Source organism: Lepidochelys olivacea (genome assembly GCF_965140295.1).
Source record: "Lepidochelys olivacea isolate rLepOli2 genome assembly, chromosome: 6".
Lineage (NCBI taxonomy): Eukaryota > Metazoa > Chordata > Testudines > Cheloniidae > Lepidochelys > Lepidochelys olivacea.
In genome coordinates, this window is record NC_140416.1 from 17071760 (window position 1) to 17089590 (window position 17831).

Consider the following 17831-nt stretch of genomic DNA (forward strand, 5'->3'; position numbering starts at 1 on the left):
CGTGCCACGACCTATCCCTTACTTTGGGGATTTTGACTGGAAGCCAAAGCAGGCGAGTGGCAAGCACCGAAGGACACTTACGCTGTTAGCCAGGCCCTGCCCCAGCAGAGCCACCCCTTCAGCAAGGGAGGGATGGCGCCTCGGGCTACAAGTAGCCCAGAGAGGCAGCGAGCCAAAGTAAACCCTGGAAACCCCCACGCCCTGAGGTGGTGACCGCCCCCCATACGCGCTGACACACACAGGTGGGTATCTGGAGACCGGGGTGAGAACCCCTCGGGGTCCCCAGGCCGGGGACACTGGAAGTGTGAGGCGCGGGGGATACATCCCCTCAGCACCCCGCTGGTCGCTCCGCAGGCGGACAAGTCTCCTCGCCGTGTGCAAGCGCCGCGCCTCGAGCGACCCTCACGCCCCCCTTCGCGGGTGGGCGGGGCTCATTTTCCTTCCGCCGCTGCCAGTGCCTGGTATTTAAAGGGCAGCCGGCGGCGGAAGGATCCCTTTCGACACCGCTAGTGTCCGGAACTTATTTTCGTGCTCCGCCGCGGCCGCCCCGTAAATCTGTGGTGTGGCCGGAACTCGTTTCAGTGTGATGGTGTGAACCCTTCCGCTCGGCTCAGAGCCGTGTGAGAGGTCATGGGAGTCGTTCGCCGTACTGTTCTTGCGCCACAGGTGAGGCGCAGACGGAGAAACCCGTACGGCGCTGCCCCTTCGCTCTGTGAAGTAGCGTGAAGAGACAAAAGGGATTTATTTTGAGACGTATTCCTCCGCCGCGAGGAGCGATCTAGCTGGAGCTAGGCTTGGCGTGTTCCTCCGCCGCCTTGGAGCACACGGGCAGGAGGCGCCTCTCCCGGCTGTGAGAGGAGGTAGCGGGGCTAGGAAGAAGAGAAGGGATCCCGGCGCGTACCGGAGGCCGCTCTAAGTTGTGTGAGCCGAGTGCCGGGGGCTCCCCGCGGAGAAGCAGGAGGCGGTGACTGTATCGCCACCGCTCCGCAGGGTCTCTGCGAGGGGGCCCAGGGGACTCTTTGTCGCGGGGCCGGCGGATGGATCTCTAGGTGGCTCTGACCCACAAGCGTTTGGCCCTCGCTGCCGCCATCTTGGATTTTAATCCGCCATTTTTCCCCCTGGAATTATTAATATTTTTTTTATGATTAATTTTCCTCTGGTCGGAGCTCGGGGCAGCGGGGCCGGGGACGGCGGCGGGGATCCCAGCGCGGAGGGGCAGCCAGGCGGTAAGTGTTCGGTGGGGTGGGGCTGCCAAGCGGCCAGCGGCCCTGTTTCGGGGGGGCCGTGCCCAAGGGGGCGGGGGGGGCGATCTCCTTCCGGGGAGGGGCCCCCAGCCCAGGGGGTCCGTGGCTGCTGGGGGAGGGGAGTTATGGTGAGCTGGCCCGGGGGTAGTTAATGTGGGGGTGGCTCTGTCGGGGGCGCTGGGGGTGGAGGGGGTCGCGGGAGGCAGTAGCTGGGGCGGCGGGGGCTGCACCGGGGGCATGGCTGGGATCCCAGGGCGGGGGAGTCGGGCACCGTGGGGGGTACTAGCCAGGACCGGAGGGGATGGTGTGGGGGGTAGCGTCTGGGGGAGGGACGGGGGTGATGTGTGGGGCGGGGGTGCCAGCCGTGTGTGTGTCGTCCCCCTCCCCCCGCCCTCGGTGGGCGGGGGCCGTGTGTGTCTGCCCCCGGGGGGATCGCAGTGCGGCTGGGTGCCGCCGCGAGGAGAGCCGGGTGCCACCCGCGGAGGTTGCGGGCGGTGGGCTGCTCTCTGACAGCTGACATCCTCTGGTTCTCCGGGGTTTAAAGGGACCCATGGCGGCTCCGTCGGCCGGGGAGGAATTGATTGACAGGGGAAGTGGCTCTGGGTGTTCCGTCTCCTCGCTGGGTGTGGAAGAAAAGAGGGGGCTGGGTGACCGTGACACCTTGGGCTTCAGTGACCAGGAAGGATGAGGACTTTGGATCCTTCGAAGGGACTGGGGTGTCTGTCCACATAGTCCAGAGAAGGCAGGAGGCGACCTCAAGGGGGCAGCACAGCATTAGAGAAGAAGCAGAGAGGAGAATAGCATAAAGTTGCATCTTCCCTGGCAATCTGAAGGAGCTTCCCACCTAATCCATTTCTTCCCTGCGGTTAGGAGTTGGGGAGCAGTTTCACCCTGCTTGGGTGTGTGTGTAACTGAGGACGGAAACTGTGCTGGCAGCTTATTGCAACTTTGATACCAAGAGATCTGATCACTGGAGTTCAGTTGTAGAGTTTGCATCCTTTGTAGCTATGTATGAATAAATAATATTACAGTCTTAATCTGTGTTAAATCTCTGCTGGTTGGCTTTTTATTAAACCTGTTTTGAATGGGCATTCTTGGTTCTGAAGACATTGCCATTATATTGAAATGTCTCCTGTTTTCTGTTGATGAAAGACCAAAAGTTCTGAAGTTACAACAGGGATCATGAGGAAGGAAAATGTGTATCCTCATCCAGAATCAAACTTGTACTGGGGACTTTGAATTAAATGGTCTTTTAAGAAATTCCTCTCTGAAAGAGAGCAACCAGGGGGAAAATGTGTGAAGTTTTACAGAGGTGTTTTAACAAATCTGTGACAGAATCCTTTTATATATAGTATTGAGTAATTACCTAATGGTTTCTGTGTATTGATCACATATATGTTTATAATATTTCCATTGAAATCTAGGGTAAATTGGAAGCACATGCATTCAGCCTTCAGCAAAACACTTAAAAACTGATTACATTGTAAATTAGCAAATTAAAGGTGAGTTTTATTTGAGCCAAATGAGCTTCAGATTATATATTGACTGTAGAAGTAGAACACACAAGATTTCATAAAGTTGCACTCTAATTTATTAAACTTGAAATAACCCCAATCTTATGAATTTTAAATTTATCAGAACTATTAGAATGTTTTCATAATACAGCTATGTACGAACATTCATACACACGCATCCTTCAATTTCATTTTTTCTTAAAAGTTAACCTCTAGGTTGAATTTGTTCAAGATAGCTGAAATATACTAATATCTCAGAAGTAGAATGGTAGTAAAATGCTTTTGAAACATAATTAAATTGCCCTAATATAAGATTTTCTTTGGTTACAAGACATACGAGTCCTAAATTCTATTTGGTTTATTCATCAAAGTAACACCTAATTAAAAAGTAGAAATTAAATTTGTTGAATGAAGCTACATCATCTTACTTAGTAAATGAATGTTTATATATCTTGATCTTTCTGAATGCATGTCGTGTTAGAACAGATCCATGTGTATTCATTATAAACATTGAAGAGGGTTTCGTATATGTTAGTTCTAATCTGATACATTGTGCTGCTATAGGACTGCAGTTCCCAGTATTCCTTTCAGTTCATACAGTACATTGGTTTAGCCCAAGACATATGCCCTAACTTATCACAGTAAGGATTCCTTGTTATCTCACATGATTTTACCATGAATGTCTGTCAGACTGCTGTTCTGAGGTAGCCTCTGCATATTCCCACTTGTGGGATATAGCCTTCCAGTGTCACTGAGCTTCATAAATCTTTTAGAAAAGTAGTGACTTTTGGGACTGCATGAGTGCTCCCTCATGGCACCGAACATTCGGAGCCAAAGTTATAGAGATGCAATGCCACTAGTGTGTGTTTGTTTCCTTTCCATGGTCATTTACAGGCATAGGACTTCTGTTTTGTGTACAGAGGCTTGGTTTGTTTGTTTTTCGCCTGTCTTATTACTAATTTTTGGTAATGTAAATAGCTTTAGGGTTTACATGTGTAGATTTTTGGACTTCGGGTTCTGAGGCATCATGTCTGATCTGGACCCCATGGAATCAGCAGTGGGAAAAGTCTGGTCTAGGTGGTGTTATCTCATGGTTCCCTGTCCTCCTAGGATTGGATGCATGAACTCCAGTGTATAATGTTTCTTGGGGAAAAGGCCATTGCTTGGACAGTTGTTCAGAATGCTGAACCTTCATTCCTTGGACCTGAAGGGCTCTCGCACTAAGCCTCCTGCTTTCCTAATTATGGAGGCCTTATGAACTAGATCCGTGGATCTGTCCTTGCCTCAGTGCCCCATATCTGTGTGGGGACAGAGTAACTCTTTGTCTGCTTCAGACCCCTTTAAAGTAGGGAAGCAGAAACCTTTGATGTCAGGCCCAAGATTTTCATCCAGCTCCATGATGGCAGAATGCTCTCTGTTCTCTTCTGAGACAGAGTTGATACTGCAGTAGCCAGCTCTGTTGCCTCTGAAGGCTCTGACAGTGTTTGCTCCCAGACAGGGACCAGCTGATCTAGCGAATATGCCCCTTTCAGCACTGGAGACTTTCTGTTTTGGGGGTAGTGTTAGTTCTTTGGTGGCAGTGCATTTTTATCCCACACATACAGTCCATTCCTCTTCAGAAGTATTTTGTGGTGAGTTCTCCTTTGAATCTGGGAGTGTAGCAGGGTCTGAGAGTTCAGAGTCTCTAATATGGGGGGGTGTTGCCTGTGTTGGCCACAACAACAACATTTGAGATGGTCTTGGAGGCTCTCCTGAACAGCTCCATTCACAAGAGAGCTTTGATTGGGCAGATTCTCATTCCCCTTTGGTCTCTGCTATGAGTCTTTTCTCTGAGGTTTTCAGGATCCTTGGAGCAGTCTTCTCCAGATTCCTTTTCAATGCCTCCCCTTTTAATCCATCTCATGCTGAAACATCCCACATCTTGGGGTAGGTCCGCACAACAAAGAAAAACCTGCAGCTGGCCCATGCACCCAACTCATGTTCAGGCTGTGGGGCTGTTTCATTGCTGTGTAGGCCCAAAGAGACTAAGGGCTCTAGGGTTGGATGTTCTGCTCCATCTGACAAAGAAGTCAAGAAGATGTATTGGGCAGAAGTGTACCTTTTGTTTGTTGGAGATTTATGTTTATAATTATCAGGCTGTTGTGCCCCAATATCAAATCAGACTTTAGTACATGATGGTCCCTTTACTTGATTATTTCTTGAAGTAGGAAGAAAAAGAAGTGAGACATCATTGCTGAGGGGTGTGGTTCCTCAGAATGCCCTCTGTGTGTCATCAGTAACTGGCATCTGACCTCATGCTCTGCTTGCATTTGCTGGCATCACTGCGTCAAGGCTAGGCACCTTATGGCAAAATGGGGGATTTCTCCTTTAATGGGAAGACCTTGTTCAGTAGCAAGACCAATGAGTTACTGAAGAAGATGAAGTTTTGGTCTCTTGTTCAATCATCATTGGGGCTATCCAATGTAGGCCGATGTAGTTTTTGTCCAGATCCAAAAATAATACCTTCTGGAGAGAAGGGTTAAAGTGAAGCAGTAGAAGTCTCAATTGTGTCAAACTGAAAAGGCAGGGTAAGAGGAGGTATTTTAAACAAATATGGTTCTTTAGCGTTCTCCCTACCCAACCTTAAATTTACCTGAGAGCCTAGTCCTAATCTTAATTTAACTCTCTCTTGATCTTTTTCCTTTTGGAGACCATTTGATAGCTTCCTTGTGGTGTAAAGTGGAACTACTACTGATCTCTGGGTGTTGGAGTGTGTGATCTAACTTCATCCTGTGCCGCTTCCCAAATCCCTCTTTTCCCTTTCCCTCTTCAGAAATTCCTCTTGCGATGAAGTGGATTCCTTGTTAAGGTTGAGCGCTACATAGGAGGTTCTACTACAGTAAAAAGAGTGGCTGTCATTTGAGGTTTTTCCACTTTGCAAAAAGAAACATGGGTTTTTATCCTATTGTGAGCCTGCAGTGGTTGAACTGATGCGTCAGACGGTTTTGTTTTTCCATAAGATTTCCCAAACAGGTTGAATTGTGACTGCTATGAAAGCAAAACAGGTTCTATGAATGTAGTTGGTTGTATCTTATTTTAATTCAAATTATAATGAGAAACTTGTCTGTTGGCTTTAAATAATACAATTACTAATGAAGGATGACTAGTATGGCAGATTAGAGTAAATGTCACTTCTATACTTTATATCACTTTTGTTGTGGATGTGTTGAGGCTTATTTTAAAGTTTCCTTTTACACTGAATTAAACACTACATCCTGATATGGTGAATATTGCAGAAGTGAGTCCACAGCTTATTTGATTTCATTCTTTGAACACCATACGTTTAAACTTAAAGTGGCCTGGGCCACCTTACTAATTTTTGTGGCTATAAAGTCATATTTTCCTAACATTAAAGAAATTCCATTATGGTTCCAATGGCAACAATAACCCCTATGTCTTGCCACTATATAGTGTTAACTGTAATGTCTTAGATCATCCATACCACAATGATGCCTCTTGGTAGTACAGGTAATAGTCCCATTAAACGTATGAGTAATCCACTCATTTTTAAGGATTTATATAAGTATTTGCAGGATATGTGCCCGAGTTTTGTGAAACTACGGGTTTGCATTTCTTGTTAGCATATGTAAAATCTCAAAGGTAACTTTTTTGTTTAAAATTTATCCTTTAAACCATATATTAGGTTTTATTTTTCAAGACTGAAGACATTTTTGATCAGTTTAAAAAAAAAAACTTGAGGAAAAACTTAAGTTTTGCAAAAGCTTGTTTTTACAAAGAATTTAAGACCAATGAGAAATCTTTCTACAAATTAAAGCAAAACCACTGTTTTAAATGGACACTTTTGCAGTGTTTGACGTCTATGTCCAAACTCTTCATCACTGCAATCAGTTACACTGCCTATAAAAAGAATAAAACAGACTTGATTGACTTTCATTTTCCCCACTGAAAAATGTAAACAGCATAAATACTGAAAAGTAAACTGGATTTTTAAAAATTATTATAGATAATACCTTAGATTATTAGAACTATATAACACAGGTAAGCAGACTTGTTTGTCATGATTATGTTGCCAGTGTCCCAGTTTTAAGTTTAGTTAAAATTTTGCATATTTTCTAGCCCAGGCATCCTACAGAGCATGCAAAACTTGAAATTAGTAGCTTGGGTGCTCAATGGAAAGGCCGTCAAGCTTACCTTTCACCCAATCAACAAGAGTCCAGCATAACTGGCAACTTTTTTTGCTGGATGTTCACTGCCAGTTTCAAAACATGCTTTCTAGAGCTTGGTGCTGTCTGTAGTAAAGCCCCAGTCTGTAGGAAAATTGTATTTAATGTGTCATCTAAATAAACACAGTAGGGAATTCAAGGGAGGTATGGTTTGTTTACAGGTAGGTCCAGAACAGCCAAATGTTAAAGAATGTGTAATTCCTTTGTGAGTTTGAGGGATGGAAGTAGTCAGTCTATAGTTTCTGTAATGTGTGTTACCCAAGTATTTTTAGGCCAAACTTTTTCAAACATATCAAAGACATTTTTCTATGTTAAGGGGTAAATCCTAGCAAGCTTCCATTTTTAAAAAGATGAGTTGTCTTCTGAGATATTTCAACACAAAAGGGTATCTCAAAAACTTAGACTTTTGAAAAATACATTTTATATCACAGAATTGGCCAAGCTGAACCGTTATAAACTTCCCATAACATTTCACCTTTGGTTAAGAAGTACAAGAAACTTCAGAGGAAAAGGTAACTGTTACAGAAGCTATAACTATGTGAAAATAGAACTTTATAAAAAGTACATTCTGAGGTATATTGCAGCACTCTAAGGGTAGGTGTGCAGAGTACAGACACTGCATGCCTAGGTAGCATAGCATGGGTATAAATACCAGTGTAGACAGTGAGGCACTGCTTAGGTGAGTAGAGTGCCCAACATGTCTGAATCTTAAGGAATGGTGTTCTCGTCCATCCTCCCCGTGGAAGGAAAAGGCCTGGGTAGGGACCGTCAAATCGTGGAAGTCAACGAATGGCTATGCAGGTGGTGTTGGAGAGAAGGCTTTGGATTCTTTGACCATGGGATGGCGTTCCATGAAGGAGGAGTGCTGGGCAGAGACGGGCTCCACCTTACGAAGAAGGGGAAGAGCATCTTTGCGAGCAGGCTAGCTAACCTAGTGAGGAGGGCTTTAAACTAGGTTCACTGGGGGAAGGAGACCAAAGCCCTGAGGTAAGTGGGAAAGCGGGATACTGGGAAGAAGCACAGGCAGGAACGTCTGTGAGGGGAGGGTTCCTGCCTCATACTGAGAATGAGGGGCGATCAGCAGGTTATCTCAAGTGCTTATATACGAATGCACAAAGCCTTGGAAACAAGCAGGGAGAACTGGAGGTCCTGGTGATGTCAAGGAATTATGACGTGATTGGAATAACAGAGACTTGGTGGGATAACTCACATGACTGGAGTACTGTCATGGATGGCTATAAACTGTTCAGGAAGGACAGGCAGGGCAGAAACAGTGGGGGAGTAGCACTATATGTAAGGGAGCAGTATGACTGCTCAGAGCTCTGGTACGAAACTGCAGAAAAACCTGAGTGTCTCTGGATTAAGTTTAGAAGTGTGAGCAATAAGAGTGATGTAGTGGTGGGAGTCTGCTATAGACCACCGGACCAGGGGGATGAGGTGGATGAGACTTTCTTCCGGCAACTCGCAGAAGCTACTAGATCGCACGCCCTGGTTCTCATGGGTGACTTTAATTTTCCTGATATCTGCTGGGAGAGCAATACAGCGGTGCACAGACAATCCAGGAAGTTTTTGGAAAGCGTAGGGGACAATTTCCTGGTGCAAGTGCTAGAGGAGCCAACTGCAGGGGAGCTTTTCTTGATCTGCTGCTCACAAACCGGGAAGAATTAGTGGGGGAAGAAAAAGTGGATGGGAATCTGGGAGGCAGTGACCATGAGTTGGTTGAGTTCAGGATCCTGACACAGGGAAGAAAGGTAAGCAGCAGGATACAGACCCTGGACTTCAGGAAAGCAGACTTCGACTCCCTCAGGGAACGGATGGGTAGGATCCCCTGGGGGACTAACATGAAGGGGAAAGGAGTCCAGGAGAGCTGGCTGTATTTCAAGGAATCCCTGTTGAGGTTACAGGGACAAACCATCCCGATGAGTCGAAAGAATAGTAAATATGGCAGGCGACCAGCTTGGCTTAACGGTGAAATCCTAGCAGATCTTAAACATAAAAAAGAAGCTTACAAGAAGTGGAAGGTTGAACATATGACCAGGGAAGAGTATAAAAATATTGCTCGGGCATGTAGGAATGAAATCAGGAGGGCCAAATCGCACCTGGACCTGCAGCTAACAAGAGATGTCAAGAGTAACAAGAAGGGTTTCTTCAGGTATGTTGGCAACAAGAAGAAAGCTAAGGAAAGTGTGGGCCCCTTACTGAATGAGGGAGGCAACCTAGTGACAGAGGATGTGGAAAAAGCTAATGTACTCAGTGCTTTTTTTACCTCTGTCTTCACTAGCAAGGTCAGCTCCCAGACTGCTGCGCTGGGCATCACAGCATGGGGAGTAGATGGCCAGCCCTCTGTGGAGAAAGAGGTGGTTAGGGACTATTTAGAAAAGCTGGACGTGCACAAGTCCATGGGGCCGGACGAATTGCATCCGAGAGTGCTAAAGGAATTGGCGACTGTGATTGCAGACCCATTGGCCATTATCTTTGAAAACTCGTGGCGAACGGGGGAAGTCCCAGATGTCTGGAAAAAGGCTAATGTAGTGCCCATCTTTAAAAAAGGGAAGGATTAGGATCCTGGGAACTATAGGCCAGTCAGCCTCACCTCAGTCCCCGGAAAAATCATGGAGCAGGTCCTCAAAGAATCAATCCTGAAGCACTTACATGAGAGGAAAGTGATCAGGAACAGTCAGCATGGATTCACCAAGGGAAGGTCATGCCTGACTAATCTAATCGCCTTCTATGATGAGATTACTGGTTCTGTGGATGAAGGGAAAGCAGTGGATGTATTGTTTCTTGACTTTAGCAAAGCTTTTGGCACGGTCTCCCACAGTATTCTTGTCAGCAAGTTAAAGAAGTATGGGCTGGATGAATGCACTATAAGGTGGGTAGAAAGTTGGCTAGATTGTCGGACTCAACGGGTAGTGGTCAATGGCTCCATGTCTAGTTGGCAGCCGGTGTCCAGTGGAGTGCCCCAGGGGTCGGTCCTGGGGCCGGTTTTGTTCAATATCTTCATAAATGATCTGGAGGATGGTGTGGATTGCACTCTCAGCAAATTTGCAGATGATACTAAACTAGGAGGAGTGGTAGATACGCTGGAGGGCAGGGATAGGATACAGAGGGACCTAGACAAATTGGAGGATTGGGCCAAAAGAAATCTGATAAGGTTCAATAAGGATAAGTGCAGAGTCCTGCACTTAGCACGGAAGAACCCAATGCACCGCTACAGACTGGGGACCGAATGGCTAGGCAATAGTTCTGCGGAAAAGGACCTAGGGGTGACAGTGGACGAGAAGCTGGATATGAGTCAGCAGTGTGCCCTTGTTGCCAAGAAGGCCAATGGCATTTTGGGATGTATATGTAGGGGCACAGCGAGCAGATCGAGGGACGTGATTGTTCCCCTCTATTCGACATTGGTGAGGCCTCATCTGGAGTACTGTGTCCAGTTTTGGGCCCCACACTACAAGAAGGATGTGGATAAATTGGAGAGAGTCCAGCGAAGGGCAACAAAAATGATTAGGGGTCTGGAACACATGACTTATGAGGAGAGGCTGAGGGAACTGGAATTGTTTAGTCTGCAGAAGAGAAGAATGAGGGGGGATTTGATAGCTGCTTTCAACTACCTGAGAGGTGGTTCCAGAGAGGATGGTTCTAGACTATTCTCAGTGGTAGAAGAGGACAGGACAAGGAGTAATGGTCTCAAGTTGCAGTGGGGGAAATTTAGGTTGGATATTAGGAAAAACTTTTTCACTAGGAGGGTGGTGAAACACTGGAATGCGTTACCTAGGGAGGTGGTAGAATCTCCTTCCTTAGAAGTTTTTAAGGTCAGGCTTGACAAAGCCCTGGCTGGGATGATTTAATGGGGGATTGGTCCTGCTTTGAGCAGGGGGTTGGACTAGATGGCCTCCTGAGGTCCCTTTCAACCCTGATATTCTATGCATGTGTCCTATGTGGCTCTTTACTCACCCAAGCAGTGCCTCCTACATCTACACTGCTCTTTTTAGCAATGTAGTGTTCTGCTACCAGAGCCTTTCCCTGCTACCATGAAAGACTCGGGTGGGAAAATTCTCTGGCAGGGGGTGGATAGCAGGGAAAAGTTTTGCCCCTTCCAGAGTCTTTTACTGCTGGATGTAACTGCATACCACAGTGAGTGTGGATGCAGCTTGTTTTTCACTGTGGCGTGTAGCTACATGTACTCTACACTCTGCTACAAGTGTAGAGTAGGACTAATATTGGTGATGTGATTTCATTAATACTGTAATAAGCAATGCGGGCAAGTGACATGAAAAAAACTTAGTGAAATAAGTATTGCCAGCATGCTTTTAAATAGGGTGCTGCCAGATCTAATTCTTTGACTAACCACAGGACTTTACATTTTACACTGCTTTCTAGGGATGTGTATTAATGTAAATACGGCATTTTTACATATATGATTAGCCACTTTATCTTTGTGTACCTTATAGTTTTGGGGAGCATTCAGAGAGCACAGTAATAGGTGCTATGTGTTTTTAAAAAAAAAAAAAAAGTACATCTCCAACAGGGTTCAGAAGCTGATAAATGTAATTGAATTTATCATCTTGAAGTCAGCACTCAGAGTGTCTGGATGTGAGAGATGTGAAGTGAGATTAGGCTGTACATTGAAACTAAGGGCTTGTTTGCACAGTGAAATTTACCAGTGTAATTTTACTATAGTTATACTTGTGTAACTCCCCATTTGGACACTCTTGTTCCAGAATAAGAGTTACACTGGTGTAATTAGGCTAGTAAATTTCCTGCAGAGAAGCCCCAAGTTAGAACTTATTTATGTAGTTTATTGGGTTATGTAGTTTGAAAGACTAACAAGGATCCTTAAATGTATGTGGGGGGTGAGAATTTACCCCCAAGCAGAGGTTTCTACCACTTGAAAAGGAAGAAGAGCCTCAGATTCCATCAAATACATGGGGATTTCACTATTGCCATTCTAAAGTGGCTACATGGCTATTACAGTGATGAGTGGCAGATCTGTCTGTTACAGAAAAACGTAATTTCTCTTTAATTGTTCAAATTAAGTAGTGTTGCACAATGTCCCTCATTTGAATGTTTAAATTAAATTCTGAAATAATTCTAACTTCATAAAATCTACCATTAGCCCATGATACTTCTCCGGCTATTTTTTTGCATAACGCAGGTTTGATTCTGCACTTTTGGTTGGCATGGTGAGTGAGTCTCTTGCTTTGTTTTGCTTTGATGCCTCCATCTGACCTAGCAACAGTGTTGGTCACCAAAGAAATTCTGTTTCTTGATTTTGGACCTTGATACCAGATCTTGGAGGTAGTGTGTGTTAATAAGGAAGAAATTCAGTGTAGGGCCAAGATGCATATACATGATATGCAAAATTCTGCGGACACCTACAACTGGCTTGCAAACTAAAATTGTTTAATGCCAATCTAATATAAAAGAGGTGGGAGTGGTCAGACAAATAAAAGTTGGGTCCCAGTGGGGCCTGCGGAGAAGTCCACTGTCCCTTCCTTGCTGCTAGAGTGTAAATTGTTTTGGAGTTTTCACCAGAATTGCATCTGTATCCTACTTAGGGGAGTTCCTGTCTCTTGTAATCGCCTTGACAAGTATTTGTCTAATAAATTTGCATAACTATTACTTAATAGCATTTTAATTTTTGGCTACAGAGACCATCTTTACCTTAAAATTGAGCAAATTAGCCTTGCTTCCCCCCCCCCCCGCCTCCTCCCCATTGATCTCTCTCCTGTCCCCCTTTCCCTCCTTCCTTGTTGTTGTTGTTTTGTATTATTCCCCTCCTCCATGCCCCTTCCCCCACCCACCCCCCAAAGAATTGTACCAATGCTGAATTTACAAACAGTGCTTCTTCAGTGGCATCTGCAGAACCAGAGTTAAACTGACTCAAGCCTAGTTTCCTCCTTCATGTAGCATGTTTGTTTTCCTGGCTGAAGTGTAACTGATGTGTTTCTTTCACATGTCACAGCAGAAACACTCACCCATTACTTGGACAGAAGCACTTAATATGGTTACGTTAGAACTCATCTGCTACAAAAAAAGTTCCTCCAACAGACTGCAATTGCCTGTACTTCATTTTATTGTAGCTTGGCAAAATTCAGTCTGGATGTAAAAAGATGCTGGACTGAATTCATGTCCACATGATATTTGTTACCTCTTCACAGCAAAGAGTTGCTAAAACAGATTTAATTGGAATACATATAATCTGCCTCCATAGCTGTAGTGGCTTAACCAAAACTTCCTGGTGCAGAGCTTTTCTGAGGAAAATTCCAAACCATTTTTTTTTTTTTTTTGGTCATATGCTTTCCATTGCATTCTAAATACTTTCACTTTGTATTATGATATGACAATTATCAGAAAAGATTCTTGAACCTCTATGTCTTTGCATTAGAGTTCTAGTAGGTTTTGGAGCTTGTAGTTTTGTTAAATCTTCTGTCCCTACTTGTCATATTTTTCCTTTACCTTTTGTTTGAATAATTATTTGCAGTCTTTTGGCAGTACTTCTAGCCATCTGTATTACAAACGTTTACTTCATTATATGGCACTGAGCACTTTGGAGGCATAGGATACCTAATATAATTATTTTTAACTGATGAAAACATGCACCGAACAATGTGGCATACTTTTCCTAAATGTTGGGAATTTAGAAAAATCTTAGAGCGCAATACATATAAAGTATCTGATTAGGTCACTAAAAATCTTGCAATCTAATCTGCTAGGATAAAACGCTTTTCAACTGGTAATACTGTAAATTGAGTATGACAAGCTTATTGTGTACGGTACATTTATGCTATGAAACGGACCCTGCTTTTTCAATTTAAATCTGACTCCTACAGTACCTAAATGCAATTTTCAGATTGTTTAGAACTGGATCACTTTCTCCACAAATCATGTGATCACGAGGATCAAAGTACAGTGGTGTATGAGGATCAAGGTACAGTGGTGTACAGCAGTAATGTCTTGCTGATATGATAAATTGTGCAAAAGGCTGTGAACAAAAAGCGAGGTTTGCTGGTCATTTACATACTGTAGATTTTCTGCTCTAATTTTAACACTACTTACTCCTGGCCCATTGAGCTAGACCTAATTTTTACATGGACTAGTAGGTGTAGTGGTAGCCTCAGGCCATTAGATCACTATCTGTTTTAAACTCTGAATTTTAAATTAACAGACTTAACCTTTGCTTTTGATGTCATCCCCTTCCTCCCATCCATTTCTAACGTTGTCTGTTGTCTCTGCTGTTTGTGTTCCTTATTAGTTCATTCTGTTTTTATTGCTCTTTGTAGAGTAATGTTAAGTTGTGCTTTACAATTCAAAACAAATTAGTGTTCTGTCAGGAGGTATACTAGAAAATAATCTTCTTACTTGATCGCATATGTATCCATGAGTTCTGACAGTTGAGGAGTATTCCTCTTAGAAACTAGGCACACTCAGAACTTTTAAGTGGACCTTTAGAACTCATAAATTCTGTCTGCTCTGCTTCCAGAAACTGTAGTTAACTGTGCTGCAATATAATTCCCTCAGATATCCGTGTTTGCAATGGAATATTTCCCTGTTGGGGATCAACATGTTTTCTTTATTTACAACTCCAGGACCATTGCTTGAAAACATTTACTAGTCTTTCATGTGTGTGGCAAGCTGAGATATTTGACTGTAAAGTCACATCATTCTCATTACTGTCTTTGCCATTTTCCACTCAGATTCCAACACTTGAGTATCTGAGATGTCACAAACTGATGAAGGTAGAAGTGAATGCTTTATACTATGTAAAAATTGGGATTCTTGTCTTTTCGGTACTATCAGTCATTGATTTCTAGCACTAACGATGTAAAGAATATCTATTACCAAAATCATATGATGATGATACAGAATTTTTTTGCTAGTCATTATGGTTTGAATTATAGCTGTCACTGCTCTCTCAATCTAGCAGGTTTTCTTTTACCACCAGTTGACAGATGAACATAGCAAATCCCAGATTTTGGTCTAATGTAACTTTTAATCCCTATGTAGTCATTCAAAATTCCATTTATCCAGATGTTTCAGAGACAGTTAATTTTCAGTGGGGATTTCCTGAAGTGTTTTTGTATTTATCAGCATTGAATGATCTAGCAAAGAATTTGAGCACCATATGATATCCATCACTTGTTTGGTCATTTTGTCCAAATGAAATATTGGCTCTAAATGTAAGCATCATCACTCAGAGAGCTGATTTAGATAGTTCTACTTAAGTCTACGATTTTTTCAGGAAAAAATTTAATAACTGTCCCAGCAGAGGTGCAGAAAACAAGGATATGTCAAAGGGAATGGAGGCCCCATAAGGTGGAGCTGTGATTGGACAGTGAGCCCACTGTACACTTACCCTGCAGCAACGGCTCTTATCCCACAGGGCTGGGCCCGCTTCCCTGCTCAAGGCATCACAAGCTGGCCAATGTAGTCACAGCACCATTCAGGTTTGGCGCATCTGCCCCAGTGGAGATAGTGTGGATGTGGACCATATTTGATTGGCATTGTGACTCCGTGGGTCAGCTTGCAACACCAGTCAAATTTGGCCCTCTGCACCTCCTGCGACCATGTGGACCAGCTTGCAATATTTGAATGGGTAAAGAGCTGCTGCTGTGGGGGTCACAGACTTCATTCAAATTCACCATTACAGTGAACACTGTGATCCCCATGTCAGTATTGTAGCTTAAGGCCATGTCTACACTAGAGACCTTACAGTGGTATAGCTGTGCCGATGCAGCTGCGTCACTGTAAAATCTCCTGTGTAGCTGCTCTGTGCTGATGGAAGAGAGTTCTCCCGTCGTCATAATTAAACCAGCCCCAGTGAGTGGTGGTAGATGTGTCAGTGGGGGGGTGTCTCCCACTGACATAGCTCTGACACGAGCGCTTCTGTCGGTGTAACTTATGTCGCTTAAGGGGGTGGGGTTTTTTTCCACACCCGTGAGCAACATAAGTGATATCAACAAAAGTGCTAATATAGACATAGCCTAAGTTATGGCTGTGTGAAAGCCTTATACAAACAAGAGAAACCGTCTAAGACCTGGATCCTTAAGTGCCTTCCAAATATGCTCTAGTGTGGGGGTTGGCAACCTTTCAGAAGTGGTGTTCCGAGTCTTCATTTATTCGCTCTAATTTAAGGTTTCGTGTACCAGTAATACATTTTCATGTTTTTAGAAGGTCTCTTTTTATAAGTCTAGAATATATAACTAAACTATTGTATGTAAAGTAAATATGGTTTTTAAAATGTTTAAGAAGCTTCATTTAAAATTAATTTAAAATGCAGAGCTGCCCCTCCCCTGCCCCCACCCCCCAGACCGGTGTCCAGTACCCAGGCAGTGTGAGTGCCCCTGGAAATCAGCTCGCGTGCCGCTTTTGGCACACATGCAACAGGTTGCCTACCCCTGCTCTAGTGCTTACAGTTGAATATGGGGTAGACTGCAGCAATGCATCACCAGAGTCCATTACAGGCAGCTGGGCTACAGCTTCCTTTGAGGAGGGCATGATAGTCAGATATTTTACCTCTGGAGCCTCCTCTGGCCTATTGTATGTACCATTTTTATAAGTGGTCGAGCTGTGTGTGTTTTGAAAACATGATTTAAAATGAAACTTTGAAGCATTGTTTCCATTAGGAAATGTCAAACACTTACTGGGTAGCATTCCCCCAATATTTTCTCATATGGAGGTACCAAGTTTGCTTACCCAATTTCAAAGCATCCACTGCTGTGGATCAAGTAGCTGTTGCAAATGATCAAAAATAAATAAGGGTGTCTCTCATGGCTCCTGCCAGGGCTCCTTGTTCGAGTCATGTGAAATCTGTTTTGTTTCTTTCTGTGCCCTGAGTGCTGCCAGAAAGTTATTAACCCTGTGAGCATAATGCCAGTTGACATGATAATCACCATCACCTATGCTGGTTAAGTTTATAGCTTTAAGATTAATCTTTTTTCCAAAAATGTAGGACTCCTAGTATTTACAAGCTCGATAGACCAACTCCGATTGTAAACTGTTTTGCTGTGAGGAACTTTGTTGGATTACTTATGTCTATAAAGTACTTCACATGCTTATGGTACCATATGGTAATGTAGAAGTAATAATGCCTTTCAGTATTAACCAGCACAGTTGCTGATACTCTCTTCTTGTCTCTTCAAAGACATGGTGCTTTGACATGCATAACTTCTACAGTTGTGCATCCTGATCAGGGAAACCTTTGTTTGTATCAAAGTATAATTCCTTTAAATATTTCAAACTAACAAGTACTCAGTTGGTTTCTTGACTTTTTTTTTTAAAGCCTATGGTTTTTGTAATTTGTTATAGTTGTACAATAATTCTTACTGTTCCTGGGCACCTCTGAGATTTTGTCTTAAAACTGTGTTTTGGAAATGGCTTCTCATTTAGTTTTAATCTTTTCGTATATTTTGGTGTTTTGTTTCCACTAGGAATTGAAACTGAAATTATTGACCCACTTCTCCAAGGCTTTTGAAAAGTGACTAAATGCAACTGGGTCAGGTTGTCTGTGGGAATGAAGTGGCTGGGAGAATCCAAGAACATGGTAGTGAATGGCAGGAAAAATGGAGGCAAGTTGTCTAATGAACATCAGCAGAATGAGTCCAAGTTGCAGCACACTGGAAAGGAGAATCCAAAGACTAGCAAAAATGGAGTTGAGAGAAGATCAAGCAGATGTATGTACATGTTCATAGGGTTGGGTTGTGATGTGAATCATAGAATCTTGCTTACTGGTGTGTTAGCTTTTTAATTGCTTATTCTGAAATCTTGAGATACATGGTTAGTTCACTGGGAAGGCTGTTGTCCCCACATACAGTTAGCAGTAGAATAATTTTTATTATGCTTGTAATTCA

The 17831-nt window shown here is 43.7% G+C and overlaps 1 protein-coding gene across 2 annotated transcripts in view; it reads left to right on the forward strand.

Annotated features, from left to right (window-relative positions):
• Positions 1–535: 535 nt before the first annotated feature.
• Positions 536–17831, forward strand: part of KMT5B (lysine methyltransferase 5B) — a 51381-nt gene continuing 34085 nt past the window's right edge. Inside the window, exons 1-2 of one of the 2 annotated variants that reach the window (XM_084632533.1) lie at positions 536–1226; positions 17412–17654. In XM_084632533.1, the coding sequence (XP_084488659.1) occupies positions 17495–17654 (160 nt within the window). In that variant the 5' untranslated portion in view covers positions 536–1226; positions 17412–17494. Of the gene's footprint in view, positions 1227–1346; positions 1373–17411; positions 17655–17831 lie in introns of those variants that run through there. The other variant, XM_084632534.1, reaches the window with a different exon arrangement.